Below are 17518 nucleotides of genomic sequence, written 5' to 3'. Positions count from 1 at the left end.
TTAAGGGCTTTTCTATCCTTTTCCTTTTCTCTCCCAAGCCTATATATATATATTTTTAAACACACTGTAAACGATTTAGAGATTTTTTTTCTTATCTGAATCTGTCTTTACTGTATCTTTTTCTGGCCACATGAGTCTTTAATCTGCTAAACTGCATGGCTAAGATTAAGGCAGCAGCTTTGACTACTGACTTCACACCATGCCTTGGCTTCCTGAGAATTTAGCTCTATAGTGGAGGTACTGGTGGGAGCCAAGTTTATTGCCACAACTCTGTGGAGTTCCTAGGTCCACGCCACCATCAAGAAGCATGCTGCCAGCTGCTCATAAGCACCATTTCAGTGTTTGGTAGCAGGGCCTCTTAAAACAGCCGCACAGTTTTTGCTGCTAATGCTGAATCAGGAAGCCTCTTCTAAAAGGAGCTGTCCCTCTGCTTGCCTCTAGCAAACAGAGCCCACCCAAGAAAATGCTGCTACCAAGAAACCATGCTTGACTCTGTTCTTTTGTCTCTAAAATCCCTTTCCAAGCTCTCTCGGGTTTATGTGGATGCAGTTGCCAAACTTTGGGTGCCATTTGTAGAGGGAAGTTTCTGTTCTACCCAGTCCCACAGCCATTCAGTCCCAAAGGAACACACAGAGGCTTATATTATTTATAAAATGTTTGGCCTATTGCTCAGGCTTATTACTAACTAGCTCTAACAACTTAAATTAACTCATAATTCTTATCTATGTTTAGCCACGTGGTTTATTGCCTTTTCTCAGTAAGACATTCTCATTTTGCTTCCTCTTTATCTATCTGGCTTGCAACTGCATCTCTGCCATTCCTCTTCCCAGAATTCTCCTAGTCTGGTCACCCCACCTATACTTCCTGCCTTGCTACTGGCCAATCAGCATTTTATTAAACCAAGATGAGTGACAAATCTTTTTTATTTATTTATTTATTATGTATACAATATTCTGTCAGTGTGTGTGCTTGCAGGCCAGAAGAGGGCACCAGACCTCATTACAGATGGTTGTGAGCCACCATGTGGTTGCCGGGAATTGAACTCAGGACCTTTGGAAAAGCAGCCAGTGCTCTTAACCGCTGAGCCATTTCTCCAGCCCCCGAGTGACAAATCTTTACAGTGAACAAGGACATTATCCCACAGCAACAGTGCTGTCCCCATTAGTGTACAAAGGGAGACTGGGATTCATGGTGGTGCACACCTGTAATCCTGTGCTCACAGAGTCATGGTGGTGCACACCTGTAATCCTACACTCACAGTAGAGTCACGGTGGTACACACCTGTAATCCTGCATTCACAGAGTAGAGTCACGGTGGTACACACCTGTAATCCTGCACTCACGGAATAGAGTCACGGTAGTGCACACCTGTAATCCAGCCCTCAGGAAGTAGAGTCAGGAGGCCAGTCCAGACAACATAGTAAGACTTGTGTCAGAAAAAAAAGCAAAGGGAGCTGGGGAGATGGCTTTGTTGGTAAAAAAAAAAAAAAAAAAATACTTGCTTCTGGGCAAGTGTGAAGGCCTGAGTTCAGGTCCTAGCACTGACATACAAAGTCAAGCATAATAGCACGTGCCCTGGTCCCAGAGCTGGAGAGCTACAGACAGCTTGGTAGGCTACTATGATTTGCTGGCTGACCAGACTAACTAAATCATTGAATCTCAGCTCAGTAACAGGCTGTCTCAAAAAATAAGGTAGAGGAAGATTAAGGAAGACACCCAATGTCAGTCTCTCTGGCCTCCACGTACATACACATACATGTGTACCCACGCACACACAACACAAGCAAAATAGAAGAATGCATAACTACTAATTATCTAAGAAGCAGGATGGCCTCTACCTGTGTGTCTTCAAATAGGCAGACAGACAGACAGACACTACTTGTGGGAGGACACACCCAGCACTGGGGAGCCAGAGTAAATATGCTAAATATGCTTGCTGAGTTCAGCTTTAATGTTTTGTTTTTTGCTTACCAAGTTGTTTTTAAAATTGCATCTTTAGAAGACACTCCTGAAAACTAAAGGCAAAAGACCAGCAAGTCCTGACCCTGCCACACAGCAGGCAATGTTTGAGTGATTCAAGTCATGATCATTTGCGTGTATGCCTGTGTATGCCCTAAGACTAAAGGAAAGCCTTGTGAACATAAACACATGAGCTTGATCCCCAGAAGCCACATAGCCAGTATAGTGGAATGTGCTTGTAATCCTGGTGCTGGTGAAGCAGAAACAGTGGATCCCTGGAGCTAACTTGCCAGGCAAACCTAGCCAGCTCAGTCAGCTCCAGGTCGGTGAGAAACCTTGTCTCGAAATAACAAGATGGGTGGTGGCTGAAGAACGATGCGAGGAGCCGTCCTGTGTTCCCTCTGTGTTGACAGAAGTTTCCATCCTTCCCCATCCCGCAGCCATTCAGTCCCCCCCCCAAAAAAAAACACACAGAGGCCTACATTAATTATAAACTGGTTGGCCTATTAGCTCAGGCTTATTATTAACTAACTTTTACATCTTAAATTAACCCATAGTTCTTGTCTGTGTTAGCCACATGGCTTGGTACCTTTTATCAGCGAGGCATTCTCATCTTGCTTCCTCTGCATCTGGGTGATGACTGCAGATTGAGCCTTTCCTCTTCCCAGAATTCTCCTATTCTGGTCGCCCCGCCTATACTTCCTGCCTGGCTACTGGCCAATCAGTATTAAATCAATACAAGTGACAAATCTTTATAGGGTACAGGGCCATTGTCCCACAGTACTGCTGGCTAGGGAGGGCAGGGCACTTTGTCTCCCAATAGGGGAATGACAATAACCCAAAGATAACTGGGCCTCTGTGTACCAGTAGACCAGGCACACGTGCCATGCTGACTATCTCACTGTCCTCAGTAAAGCCTGCCCAATCCCGACTAGAGATTCAGAGAGCCTGCCCAATCCCTGAGTAGAAATTTAGAGAGCCCAACCCTATTAATTTGGTACAACCTAAAGGGCATCTCTGAGAGCATCGCATTCCTTCTTCCCCACCAGGCAAATTCTGTGAGAACATATTTATGGCTTTCATTAGTATTCATTTGACTTTGAGGGTTTTTCCTGTAATTTATGAAACTCAGAGTAACTGAACAGCGTGCACAATAGCCACTGTGTTCTACCAGGAATGCCGTCCGTTCCCTCCTGTTCCTGTCACGTGCTGGGCTTTCTGCTACAAGAGCCTAAGTGAAAATAAGTGAAGGCTCAGTTTCATTGTGCATGGGGAATACTTCATGAAATGCAAGCAACACTTCAAATCTCTTCCGTAATGTTCAAAACTCAAGGAAGAGTGGGGGCAGGATAGGACCCACAGTCTGTGCCATTTGGTTGCTAAGAGCAGTTCTAACAGCCAACTGAGTCCAGATGCTTGCAAAGTTTCTCCTTAGGCGATTTCATACATGTCTGTGATGTGTTTTGGTCATTTTCACCCTCCCCATTACTCTCTCATCCCCCTTCCACCAAACATCTCCACAAGTCCCCATCTTCCTTGCATGTCTTTTTGTTTAGTTGGCTGGTTAGTTGACTAATTAGTTGGCTGGTTAGTTGGATGGTTAGTTGGTTGGTTAGTTGGCTGGTTAGTTGGTTAGTTGGCTGGTTAGTTGGCTGGTTAGTTGGCTGGTTAGTTGGCTGGTTAGTTGGCTGGTTAGTTGGCTGGTTAGTTGGCTGATTGGTTGGCTGATTGGTTGGCTCATTGGTTCGCTGGTTAGTTGGATGGTTAGTTGGATGGTAAGCTAGCTGATTAGTTGGCTGGTTATTGGCTGATTATTTGGTTAAATGGTTGTTTTTTTCTGTGATCCTTTTTGTAACTCAATGGGGTTGCTTGCATGAGTGTGGGTGGAGCAATGTGGTGGTTTAAATAAAAATGGCGCCCATAGGTTCAGAAGGAAAGGTGCTATTAAGAAGTGTGTGACCTTGTTGGAGCAGCTGTGGCCTTGTTGGGAGAAGTGTGTCACTGTGGAGGTGAGCGTTGAGGTCTCAGATGTTCAAGCTACACCCACTGTGGTGGTCTCTTCCTGCTGCTGGAGGATTCAGATATAGAACTCTCAGCACCTTCTCCAGCACCATGTCGGCCTGCATGCTGCCATGCTTCCCACCATGATGATAGTGGACTGAACCTCTGAATTGTAAGCCAGCCCCAATTAAATGTTTTCCTTTTAAGAGTTACCGTGGTCATGGTGTCTTGTCACAGCAGTAGAAACCCTAACTAAGAAATGTAGTCCCTGGAGCATAGGCAATTAACATTGACTTCAGAAGAAAATGGCCCCTTTCCTCCAGCAACCATCAAGTGCTAAGGGCCCCTCAGGGAGGGGTGTGGCCTCATTAGCTCCTCCCCATCCCTGACGAGATGTTGAAGGTAATCATTGCTGCAAACAGCATCTCACAGCATTCTCCCCATCCTCCAGCTCCTATGTTCCTTCTGTCCCCTCTCCCACGGGGTTCCCTGAGCCCTGAAGTAGGTGACGCAGATGGCCTGTTTAGAGCTGAGCACTCCACAACCAGCAAAGAGCTCTTCAGTGAGCTGCTGCAGCAAGCTCTGGGGGTCTCACATATATAGGGCTGTGATTTCACAATCACTCCCCAAAACGATTAAAATGAAACCCTGCCTCATTTTAATGAAGCAAAGACAAAACTCGGGCTTTGACAATTAACCTGAATGTCCAGGACCCACATCTGTGGAACTGGCTGGAGCGAGTGATGGCTAACGCTTGAGTCTCTGGAGAATAGTAACCCTATGAGTTGAAGAGCTAGCTCAGTCTTCTGGTCCATGTGTAGGGTCCCAGCAAAGAGAAGGCTCTGCTTCCTTTCTGCTATAGAGGTTTGTATGCCTGGGTGACGGGTGTAACTTGGGTAGACCCCTTTCATATCCAGTGCCTTGGGTTCTATCCCTAACACCATAAATAAACAAAGTTAATGTGACTGCTAAGCAGGACCTAGGAACTCTGCTCTAGATCCTTGTCACACATGAAGTCTTTGCCCTCAATGGCCACATATGCAGTGCAGGTTAGATGGTGACCTGAAAGCCTGGCATTCTGGAGTATTCTAATGGTCTTTTGAGGACTTTTTAAAATATTTATTTTGCAGTCCAACCATAATTTCCCCTCCCTCCTTGCCTCCCAGTCCCTCCCACCACCTCCCCTCCTCTCCTCCACCCCAATCCACTCCTCCTCCATTTCTACTCAGAAAAGGGCAGGCCTCCCATGGATATCAACAAAACATGGCATGTCAAATTGCAGTAAGACTAAGTACCTCCTCTTGTATTAAAGCTGGACAAGACAACCCAGTATGAGGAATAGGATACCCAAAGCCAGCAAAAGAGTCAAGAGACAGCCCTGGCTCTCACTGTTAGGAGTTGCACAGGAAGATCAAACTACACAACTTTAACATACATGCAGAGGGTCTAAGTTAGTCCCATGCAGGCTCCCTGATTGTCAGTTCAGTCTCTGTGAGCTGCCATGAGCCCAGGTTAGGTGATTCCGTGGATTTTCTTGTGATGTCCTTGGCCCCTCTGGCTCCTACAATCCCCCTCCTCTCCAGCAGGATTCCCTGGCTTGGCCTGTTTGGCTGTGGATCTCTTTTGAGGACTTCTGAAGGGCTGGAGATTCCTGGGCAGCTAGCTCCCCCTCAGGGTGGGTTACCCAGCTGGTGTTAGAGCAGATGACCAGGCTCCTGCATCCTGATGTGGACTCATTAAGTAGGAAGGTGTGCTTCAAATGGGAATGAAACCCAAGATAGCACTGGATTTGAGGGAAGCTGCTGGAACTATTCCTGTCCACTGGGGCAGTGAACAAGAGTGGGAAACCCACAGTGCATGTGCTTCCGTCTTCAGCTATGGGTCCCAAGCAGTCTCCAGACCAGGCTCCCATGTGCTGTGTCCCGTGAGCTGTGTCCCGTGAGCTGTGTCCCGTGAGCTGTGTCCCGTGAGCTGTGTCCCGTGAGCTGTGTCCCGTGAGCTGTGTCCCGTGAGCTGTGTCCCGTGAGCTGTGTCCCGTGAGCTGTGTCCCGTGAGCTGTGTCCCGTGAGCTGTGTCCCGTGAGCTGTGTCCCGTGAGCTGTGTCCCGTGAGCTGTGTCCCGTGTGCTGTGTCCCGTGAGCTGCGTCCCGTGTGCTGCGTCCCGTGTGCTGCGTCCCGTGTGCTGTGTCCCGTGTGCTGTGTCCCGTGAGCTGCGTCCCGTGTGCTGTGTCCCGTGTGCTGTGTCTCCCCCTCCACTCCTGCATTCCCTGTCTTTGTTCTCCATGCAATAATGGTTCACAGAGGCCCCAGCCTCACTCTGGCCTCAGCAAGCCTCAGGCTATATAACCTTCTCTCCCCAACTCTCTACAGCCTGCCCACTCCCCATCCTCTGGACCACAGGATGGCCAGTTGTCCTGAGGGAGGTAAAAAGCCTTTCTTAGGGCTTTGTCAGCCACGGCTTCCCTACAGAATGGCGAATGACCTGGCTGTCTCTGTCTGTCTACCGTGCCCTTGGGCTGTGACTTCAGGTTTCATTGGCTCATCTAGTAATTATGAGGCGCCTGCTGCATACACCTTCCAGGTCCAGATGTGCGACTTTGGGGGAAAGGCTTCCCTATCGGATTCCCGAGGCCCGGCCAGCTGTGTGATGCTGGATGCCGGTGAGGCAAGGCAGGAGAACATGGGGGCGGGGGCGTCTGGGAAAAGCAGAAGTGAGTGGATGCAGAAGACCAAGAAAACCTGACTCTCTGTCAGCTGTGGGATCAAGATCAGGCACCAAGAACATTTGAGTTTTATGTGCACACGGCTGAGACCACAGGAAGCTGCCAATGTGTTTGGATGTAAACATCTTCTTACCTCTGGGCTTCAGTGAGAGACTGGTTTTAAAAGAAAATTGCCTTTCTTGGCCAGCTACTGTCTTACTGGATGCAACCACGACCAAGAATAAATCCACCGTTCTCCATCCTGGTGTGTGGCAGAGGGACAGGAAAGGCATGGCTGTCACGACTCGGAGCCCTTCACTCGAAGAAGAAGAAGAAGCAGGAGCTTCTTGCTGCTGGCCATGCAGACTCCCAGCAGGGAACAAAAATGAGAAATTGCAACCTGTCCTCCCTGGAAAATCTCTGGATTTAATATGGTGCAAGGAGAAAGCACAGAAAGACTTCACCAGAGATCCTTGGCCTGCTGGACAGGCTTGACCCTGAGGATTATCTGAGCATCTTTTGAAATGCCAGGGCAGGGGCCAGGGAGGCTTATGAGTGACAGAACCTTTAGCCATGAAATAATCCAACTCCTTCAAAGGCCAGTGCCCATAGAAGAGGCCAATGTGTGGGTATGGAGGTATGGAGGCCTATATGAACTTCTGTGTTTTGATGTGTCTACATGGATCTTCTTACTGTGTGTGTGTTTGAGGATGTGTGTTTGTATATGTATGGTTCTATGTGTGTATTGTGTGACGTGTATGCATCTATGTGTAGTGTGTCTATATCCGTAACTGGCTGTGGATGAGAACAAACGAGCCCAATTTGGGTGTGATGTTCTCTGAGCTACTCTTGCCCCTTGCTCCCCACATCCTCACCAACAACCTTTGTCCAGATTTATAACTATGGTGTGTCACCTTGTGGAACATCTCCTGTCCCCTGACAGGTGACTGTGTCCTCCTGCTGTCACCATAGGGCCTGGCACCCCACGTATTTTTTACCCTAGGCTGAGGGCCTTTTATAAATGGTCCTTTTTCCATCCCTTCTTCCCTCCCTCTCCCCCACCCTCTTATACACACATCTGGAATCCAGATGTGATTCTGCCCCATTGCTTCCTCGCTTGAATACACTGAGAATAACCCCAGGTGTCAGTAACTGGAAGCCACATGGTGAATCTTTCCAGTTTCAAGTTCATTTGAGCAAGGCAAATACTCGATATGGGAGGATCTGGAGCCTCCCCGCTTCCATCCTTTCCTGAGGACAGAGCGGCCGGCTACAACCATCCCCAGGTGAAAATAATGTACGCGGCGTCGTACATTATTTTAATGCAGACATCACTTTAAACTAGTCTTTTGCCATCTGTTCTGTCCTCTAATAACAAACACAAAGGAGCCCATGGCTCCTCAGCAGGGAGCGGGTGGAAGGGCTGTCTGAGCTCCCACTCCCCACTCCGCAGCTACGTCTGCAATGCTTTCCTCATTCTCCAGACACAAATCACAGGGAAGTGCTCTCCCCTGGCCTGCTGGCTTCCTTCACACAGTATTTCTTCTCCGCAAGGTAAACTATGAAAGAATCAGAGCGTCCAAGGTCTGTGCAAAGAGCCCCTGGCCACAGGGCTCAGTGGCTCACAGCTGCTGTGTTTCAGAAAGCGCTTTTGAGTGGCCCAGAATATGACCAAAACACAATAAATTTCCTTAAAAACAAAGAAGCAGAAAAACCTTAACTGTGTGGTGGGTTTTTTTCAGCACAGCTGTTGTTAAATGTTCCTGTAGCCAGAAGGATGGAGCAGTAGCCACACGTGAAGCAGCAGCATCTGTCCTAGGGCAACAAGAGACACGCACCACTCACTGGCACCAGAGGGCTCCCCTTCATCCAGTGCTACTAGGCCAGCATCACTCAAGATGTGACTGTTTAAAATCCCTGGTTAATGAGAGGGAATTCCACCGCCACTGATGTAATAAGCCAATCAAACTGAATTAATAAATCCAGGTTTAATCTGAGCAAAGCATTCTCAGGACTGTTCTGAATCCCATCCTCAGGGTGCCAAACAGTGGGTCCCTCCCCTGGAGTTGCCTCAGTCCAGACTCCACACCTGAAAAGCTTGCTTTTGGAACCTCAAAGCCTGCCCCCAGTGACATACTTCCTCTAACAAGGCCACACCTCCTAATCCTTCTAATCCTTTCAAACAGTTCCACTTCCTGGTAACCAAGTGTTCAAATATATGAGCCTATGGGAGCCATTCTTATTCAAAACACCTCATTCTACTCCGTGGTCCCCATAGGCTTCTAGCCATACCCAAATACAATGTGCGTTCAGTCAAACTTCAAAGGTCCCCATAGTCTATCACAGTCTCAACATGTTTAAAAGTCCAAAGTTCAAAGTCTCTGAGACTCAAGGCTGTCTCTTAACTGTTTTTATATCCAGATCTGTTGGAGACCCCCATACACCAACAAAGAGACCAAGTCCCATATGTAAAAGCAAAGAGCCTTTATTCTTACACAAGCTCACAAACTCAGACTCTCCGTGTGTTCAATATATTGGTGCCATTGGAGAGCCCCAAACTCAATTGGGGTGGGGTTTTTATAATAGCAGAGGTTGGGGTGAGGGATTTCTAAGGCTCGGAACCCCTAATTGGCTGACATTTGTCTAGGGGTGTCCTGGTGAAAAGCGATGGGTGTGTGCTGGCAGGCGATCCTATCTACAATGGTTGGAACATTAAGAATTTCCTTTGGATGGTCTGTTTCTGGGTGGAGCATGGATGGTCTCAGTTTGTGGTCTTTTCTTGGAACCAGGTATTGTCTTAGGATAAACTGAGACTCAGGCCTTCCTGTTGGTCTATAGGGCCTGTCTTGGCGGGTGTGTACCAAGCTGCCCTGGGTCCTACAACTGTAACCCCAGTAAAATCAAAATCAAAAAGCAGATCACACTTCCAATGGCACAGAACATACATTACCATTCCAAAAGGGAGGAAACAGAGCATTGTAAGGAAACACTGGACCAAAGCAAAAGCGAAAACCAGCTGGGCAAACTCCAAACTCTGCATCTCCAAGTCTAATGTCAAAGCAATCTCCACATCTCCAACTCCTACCAGTTTTGCTCTCTCTCTCTTGGGCTGGCTCCACATATGGTGTGCAGTTCTCTCTGGCAGGTATCACACCACCCTGGCATCTGCAACAATCCAGGCTTCACCTTCACAGCGTCACACAAGAGCCTCCCTGAGCTCCCATGCAAGGACACCCCTGACGCATGCTTGGCCTCAGCGACTCTCCTGAGCCTTGGTGGGAAACCCCACAACCCCTCTCTTGTGTTCACAACTCTAGAGCCAGAACCACTTGGCCCAAGTTGTCCAGTTCAGCCTCCTTCTGGAGCTGGAACTTGCCCCCTAGTTCAGTTACATTCCAATCAGCGTTCCGGTGCTAGGGCTCCTTTCACTGTCCTCGAAATCCTTTCCACAAGTCGGAAGCTTAGCTGAGTGGGGTTGTGCCCTGAGGTCACCACTCCCGTTTCTCCATTTAGCATTGATCAGTCTTCCCTTTGAACGTTTCATCTCCTTGAGCACTGGAACTCTGTCTTCTACATTTCACTTCCTGGTGCTCTTTCTCCTCAATTGTGCTTTTTGCATTTTTTTCTTTACTCTGTTGCTCCTTCACATTGCAGATCTACCTAAGAGTAACCACTAATAGTCACATGACATAGGCAATACTAGGCAGTCGTGAAATCTCTTCCAAGGCCATTAATCCAAACTCTTCGATTTATCCTCTTGCAAATTTTTAGGACAAAGGCAGAAATCAGCCATGTTCTTTGCCAAAATATCACAAGAGCAGTCAGTTTCTAGGCCACTTACTAACAGTCCTCCCCTCTGAAACTCCTTGAGCTGGCCCCACATTGCTGTCAGCATGTCTGTCCTTATTCCCACTAGGATGGTGCTTTAAACCCCACGTAATACTCTCAACTGCTTTCCTATCCAAAGTCCACATTCCACCAACAAGCAACATGACTAGGCCTGGCACAGCAACACCCCACTCCTGGTACCAGTTTCTGTCTTAATCACTGTTCTGCTGCTATGAAAAGGCACCATGACCAAGGCGACTCTTATTAATGAAAGCATTTAATTGGGGGCTTGTTTATGGTTTCAGAGGTTTAGTCCATTATCATCAGGGCAGGGAGCACAGCAGTAAGCAGAAAGGCAGGTACTAGAGCAATCGCTGAGACGAAAGCCACACCCTGATCCATAGGCAGAAAGAGAGTCTGCAATGGGCTTTTGAATCTCCAAAGCCCACTCCCAGTGACACATTTCTTTCAACAAGGCCACACCTCTTAATCCTTCTAATCCTGTCAAACAGTTTCACTCTCTGGTAACTAAAAATTCAAATATGCAAGTCTATGGGAGTCTTTCTTTCTTTCTTTCTTCTTTCTTTTTTTGGCAGGGTTTTTCTGTATTGCTTTGGAGCCTGTCCTGGAACTCATTCTGTAGACCAGGTTGACCTCAAACTCACAGAGATCCGCCTGCCTCTGCCTCCCGAGTGCTGGGATTAAAGGTGTCGCCACCACCGCCCGGCGAGAATATCATTCTTATGTAACAATAAGTAAAGGCTAGAGGCCCACAAATTTGAAAGGGGGAAGAAAAGGGGTAATGATGTAATTATATTTTAATTAAAATTTTAAAATCAAGTTATCCCTAAAAAAATGAAGAAAGAATGGTGAATTTTCTGGGAATTGGGGGTTTTCTGGAATAGCTTATAGTTTGGTGCTCAGATGAAGCTGGAAAAAAAAAACCTGTTCTCAGGCTTCACTCGTGCCTCCATTGGGAGTCTTGTCTTATTTAACACAAAGAATTGACCCACCCAGCAAGATCCCTGCTTTTGGTGCGGATGGAGACTTTGGTAAGCCACTTTTTGATGGCTCAGCAGTTAAGAGCACTACCTGCTCTTCCAAAGGTCCTGAGTTCAATTCCCAGCAACCACATGGTGGCTCACAACCATCTGCAATGAGATCTGGTGCCCTCTTGAGGAAGAAACCTGGCCAATCATCCTTATCAACTTAGATCATGAAACCCAATATGGACAAGTGCAACAGAACCATCATATATGGATTGCTCATGCATGCTTTCAGCATTGCCAGGGCACAAGTTGCTGTGGGAACTCCTTCAGCTAATGGCCTTTAGGATACCAGCCCACTTTGTGCATGATCTCATGTACTATAAATGCAGATGAAATGTTTGGTTCTCTTAGCTGCTGGATTTGATTCCAGTTTGCAGTGTACACAGAGGACTGCAGACCCCTATTCTTTTTGTGAGTTTATCCCCAGATAAATCTTTGTTATACTCCATTTTGGGCTATTGTGGAACTTTTTTGTATGCCAACAAAATGGCGCCCAGTGTGGAGCAACTACATCAACGTAAAACCTGAGAAAGCTTAGGAAAGAATTCTAGACACAAAAGAACAGAGTTCTTCTTAGCTTCTTAGCATAGCTTCTTAGTAGCAGCATTTTTCTTGGGTGGACTCTGTTTGTGATGATATGGTATTCCCCTCTGTATGCTGTGAATATGTTTTATTACCATTGGTTAATAATAAAGCTATTTCGGCCAATGGCTTAGCATAATATAGACAGGCTGGAAGATATATATAGAGAGAGTAGGCAGAGTCAGATGCCATGTAGCTGCTGAAAGAGAAAGACATCAGAACAGAACCTTATCCAGCAAGTCACAGCCTTCTGGCAATACACAGAAATAGAAATGGGTTAGTTTAAGATCTAAGAGTTAGTTAAAAAAAACCTGAGCTAATAGGCTAAACAGTGTTATAATTAATACCAGTTTCTGTGTGATTATTCAGGTCTAGGCAGCCAGGAAACAAAAGAGCTTATTCTACAATAAATTACATTCAATTCCATTTCATACTACATCACAGCTTGGCACAGAGCTTAAAATATCGAGGGCCAGGGATGTAGCTCAGTTTGTGGAGTGTTTGCCTAACGTACATGAAGCCATGGGTTCAGTTCTCAGCACTGTATAAACTAGACTTAGTGGATCGTGCCTGTCATTCCAGGACCTAAGAGGTGGAGGAGGATCAATAATTCAAAATCATTCTCAGTTACATAGCAGTTTTAAACTCACCTGAGCTACCTGAACTCCTGTCTCAAAAATATAATAATAAAAATAAAAAACAATCTTGAAATGCTGTACCTTGTACCTCCCTGTTAACCTGATGTGCCTCTGGACATGAGGTTGTTGCTGGAGACTGCTCATTCATTTCCTGGCTGCCCAGACCCAAATAATCACACAGCCACTATATTAATTACAACACTGTTTGGCCAATAGCTTATGTATTTCTATCTAACTCTTACATCTTAAATTAACCCCATTTCCTTAATATGTGAATCACTATGAGGTTGTAGCCTATCAGTAAGGTTCTGACTGGCAACTGACGTCTTTCTCCTTCAGCAGCTAAATGGCATCTCTTTGACTCCACCTATTTTCTCTCTCTATCTCTGTTCAGATTTCCTACCTGGATTTACTCTACTAAGCCATTGGCCAAAACAGCTTCTTTAATAACCAAAGGTAATAAAACATATTCATAGCATACAGAAGGGAATCCCACATCAGTTGGTGGCACTCGGTAACCCCCTGCCCACTGATTGTCCTTCTGCTATCAGTGGTTGCTATCTGAGCCCATTGTATCTCCAATTCTTGGCATCTTCAAAGGATTTAGGAACCATACATGAATACCAAAGTAGCAAGGACTTTTATTCAGAAGAGAAAGTGCAAGATAGACATAGGCAGGGAGTGGCAGGTGTGAGCCAGGGCACTCAGGAGCCCGTGTATTCCTGGAGACTCTTTGGGTCCTTGAGGAAGAGACATTGGTTGGTTGTAAGGTGGGGTATGAATGGTTTCTGCTCTGATAAACTTTTGACTGACATATGGAAACTTGAGCCTTTTGTGCAAACATGGAATATTTCCATCATATGCATAGGCATTAGATGGTAAATAGGAATTTTTCTCTAAAAGATCACACTAGGACACAGGTTACCTTATTGTATATACACCTAAAACCTGTTCAGACTGGATCAGCTCTTTTCCTCTGTGCTCTGGTTGACCACCATAGGGAAGTGACATTCTTAGGGCAGAGTGGCTGGTTGCTTTGTGGGGAAGAGACAAGTGTGTTCTATATGAGAGAGAGGTCACTAATCCTTTGCAGCTGTATCCATGCTGCTCCAAGAGTGTGGCCAGGCGTCAGGCCCGCAAGGTGTCAGGATGAGTGTGTCAGCCCCAGCCCTGCAGCAGGCTCACATCTTCATCCTTGTGTCTTTCAGATCAGATCTGACAAGGACAATGACATTCCCATCCGGTACAGCATCACGGGTGTGGGAGCCGACCAGCCCCCTATGGAGGTCTTCAGCATTGACTCCATGTCTGGCAGGATGTATGTCACCCGGCCCATGGACCGAGAGGAAAGAGCCTCTTACCATGTAAGTATCCATATATGGAACATAGCAATAGTAGGTGGTCGTAGGCTGTCCACCCTTCCACAGCCTTCCACCCTGGTAGGGTGTCAGCAGCAAGGCTCACTTCCGTCTGGCCACAGGGTCCTAAGCACAGGAGGACCCTGGCACCTACCAGATTAGACAGATTTACTCAACAGAATCATCAAAACATGACGGTCAGGCCCGATGCCAGCACTTGCACGCCAGAGTGAGCTTTAACTCTACACGCTGTCTCGCTGAGAGCCTCTAAGTCAACAGCCACACAAAAAGGAGGAATGGTCAGAAAAGAGAGGCTGCGGGGTCTCAGCCGTCTCCTTGCCCCACCAGCACTGGATATGAGGGGACAGCCAGGTCCCTACCTCTCTCTGAAATGATGGCCAAGTGACCCTCTGCCTGGTTCCCCAGGCTTTGCTCCAGTACCTGCGAGGGCCAGGTCCAGCACTTGACCTCTGGGAGCCTCAGGTGAGCCACTGAGGCCACCCTGGACTCAGGTCTCTCCCCAGCATAAAGAGATCTCAGCTGTGACATGGTTATAATGACACCCACCATATCAGGTGGATAGAACAGAAATGTGGTCAGGGTATTGTGTGTGCCTGTGGCTAAATGCCAAGACGTTGAATGCCCAACACTTTGACCGTCATCTGAGAACAAAGGTGGAATTCTCAGTTTCTGCCCCCTGCCGTCGTATTAATTGCCGAGACTTCTTGCTTCAGCTCTGTGCTGATTGCAGGCTGACCCTGCTGTTCCTCGGTCTGATGGTCATTTGTTCAGGACTGGTCATCCATCTCTCCTCTCCAGAAGGAGACTCCATGTGTGTATTCACACTATATCCTCAGACCAAGACAGAGCCTGGCCCTGAAGCTGCTTACTGCCCATCTGTGTAGAGGCAGGGATTACAGGAGGTTGAGTCTGTCACTGGCAATGGTCACCAACCCCAACCAACCCCCAAAGAGTCTTGAGGAGCAGGGCGGTGTGCCCAAAGGATTGGCAAAGCAACCTCAGGAGAGCCACAGAAGTCTCCTGCCCCGAGATGGCTACCCGAGCCTACAGCTGCAGTTTATAGTCCCCAGAGCAGGAGCTGCTGCCCATCCCGTGGCTTCTGTGGAAGAGCTGAGACACAAGAGTGACCCCGGCCAGACTCAGAGCACCAGCCCTCCAGATGCCCCTCTTCAGAGACAATTCATGGTCCTTCCAGACACCCCCTTATCTACTCTGTTCATGTCTCATCTGTCTGTTCATCTGCTCACTCCACTCACCACCGGGTCACCCACCTGTCCCTCTGCCCATCCAGCCATCTCCTTATCCATCCATCCACCTGCCTCTCCACCTGTCTAGTTACCACCCACGCTCCTCCCATCAATCCTTCCACCCACCTGCCCATCTATTTACCCATCTATCCACCAACCCACCATCTATCCACCAACCCACCATCTATCCACCAACCCACCATCTACTCATCCATCCACCCATTTGCCCATCCTAACCACACATCCATCCTTCCATACAAGGTTTACTTCTTGAGCATTCGACATATGTTGGTTCCCGTGTTAGGTGCTGGGAAAACAGGAATGACTGGAGTGAACATGGGCCAAGTTCTAGGGAACGTGCACTGTTCTAAGCTGAGGAACAACTGGATTTTTCACGGCCCAACACCCCTGAGGAAGATTGGGTTCCAGGTTTTCAGATTCAGACACAGGCTGTGGGAAGAAGCAATGGTGATGCTGGTACCAAGAGCATCTCCCGATCCGTGCCTGGAGATGCCATCTGAGCATCCTCACTTTGCTTCTCCTGTGGTGGAGGCCAAGGTCAGGGAACAAATCGTCTTGTTGGTTCGAGTGGAGAAAGAGACTCCCTCAGGGGCCACAGTTGGAAAGTCATCGTGTCCTTTTTGAGCAGGAAGATGACTTTGTTCCCAGGCTGAAGAACTGAGGAAGGAGAGTTGGAGCGGGTCTCTGCCCCAGACTTCAATGTTCGAGGCTGGCAGGCTGTTTGAGGCTGAGGCTTGACTCAGGTGCAGACTCGAGCAGGTGGTAGTAAGTGCCCAGCTTGGCTGCTGGTTTCTACACAAGAAGGGTCAGTGCCTCCCACAGGGGCCTCAAGGGGCCTTGCCTCACTCTGTGAAGTCCAGGTAACACTTGGCAAAGCTATGGCAAGGACCACTCTAGCAGGCCTCCTCTCTCCACCTGTCCTTCTGCCTGCACCATGCACACACGGCTTCTGGAATATGTCCTTTAAAGATGTCTGTGCCCAAGTCTAGAGGTGGGGGGCTCAACAAGATGTGGGACTGAAGTTGGGAGAGAGACAGAGCAGGCATAACCCATCCCGCTCACTGTCACCTTCCCTAGGGGGACAGGTCACCTGAAATCAGCTCTGTATCGGAACACGTTGCCTCACGGGCCACGGAAGGAAGCCACTCACTGATTAAACTTACTTCTTCCAAGATTAGACAGATTCATTTTTAATTATCGTGGTCTATAAGAGAAAGCCCCTGCCTGAGGAGTCTCTGCTTTCTGCTTCCTCCGCTCCCTGAGGCCTTGACTTGAGGACCCTATCAAGTTCTTTGATTTCCCACTAGAATGTTCTATCTGCCCTGTGCTTCAGGATATCTCCAAAATTGCTTTCTTGCTTCTGGGACGTAGCAGCTGTTGGCAGGGCTGTCCCAGGCAGGAAACGGCAATAGCTGGGCCTTCTTGGGCTCCCTTCCTCCGCATCTTCAATAATCTTCCTACTGGAAGTTTTCAGGCCTGCTACCTTCAGCCGGTGGTGATCAGTGGCCACCCACTCTGCTGTCCCTGCCCCCTGCTTGTCGTGTGTACAGCACAGGCATGAAGCGGAGGGTGGGCCTCTGGTCCAAAATGTGACAAGGATTTCAAAATAATGAAACAAATCATACACGCTAAAAGGCACACCATGAGCACAGAGCATCCGTGACTGACAGGTCCTATGTGTCCACCTTTGACAAGGTGTGAGGGTGACGTCACTTCTGCAGAAACCAGGCATGAAAGCCACAGGTCTCGCCTCTCACTCTTGCCCAAGCCGGAGCTCCCAATACAGCCACTTCAGTTAGCTGGGGGAGAACCCTCGTTGCACCTCCACAGCCAATGTCGAGAGCAGTCTGGAGCCAACAGGATGCCTCGTGTGTCCCCTCTACCTGTGTGAAAGCTCAGACGTGAAGACAGATCTGCAGTAGGGGCAGCCCACCAGAGGATGGGCAGGTATCTGGGCCCAAAGACAGCGCAGCAGGGTCCTGGTCAGCTTGGCCCTCCAGCCAGTCCTCCCTGTCAACCTCCTCCCGGATGAACCCCTCCAGCCTACCAAGACCCCGGCTCAGTGCTGCAGAAGTCCTGGCCACAGGGACAGGGCCTTTCACACAATTCTCACC

General features: G+C 48.1%; 1 protein-coding gene across 2 annotated transcripts in view; it reads left to right on the top strand.

Moving 5' to 3' along the window:
* Positions 1-17518, top strand: part of Cdh4 (cadherin 4) — a 471008-nt gene that overhangs the window by 399476 nt on the left and 54014 nt on the right. For both annotated transcript variants that reach the window (XM_038330671.1, XM_038330670.1), the window contains exon 5: positions 13966-14121. In XM_038330671.1, the coding sequence (XP_038186599.1) occupies positions 13966-14121 (156 nt within the window). The remainder of the gene's footprint in view (positions 1-13965; positions 14122-17518) is intronic.

This window comes from Arvicola amphibius, chromosome 5, assembly GCF_903992535.2.
Source record: "Arvicola amphibius chromosome 5, mArvAmp1.2, whole genome shotgun sequence".
NCBI classification, from domain to species: domain Eukaryota; kingdom Metazoa; phylum Chordata; class Mammalia; order Rodentia; family Cricetidae; genus Arvicola; species Arvicola amphibius.
This window is presented reverse-complemented; position numbering and strand designations above follow the sequence as displayed.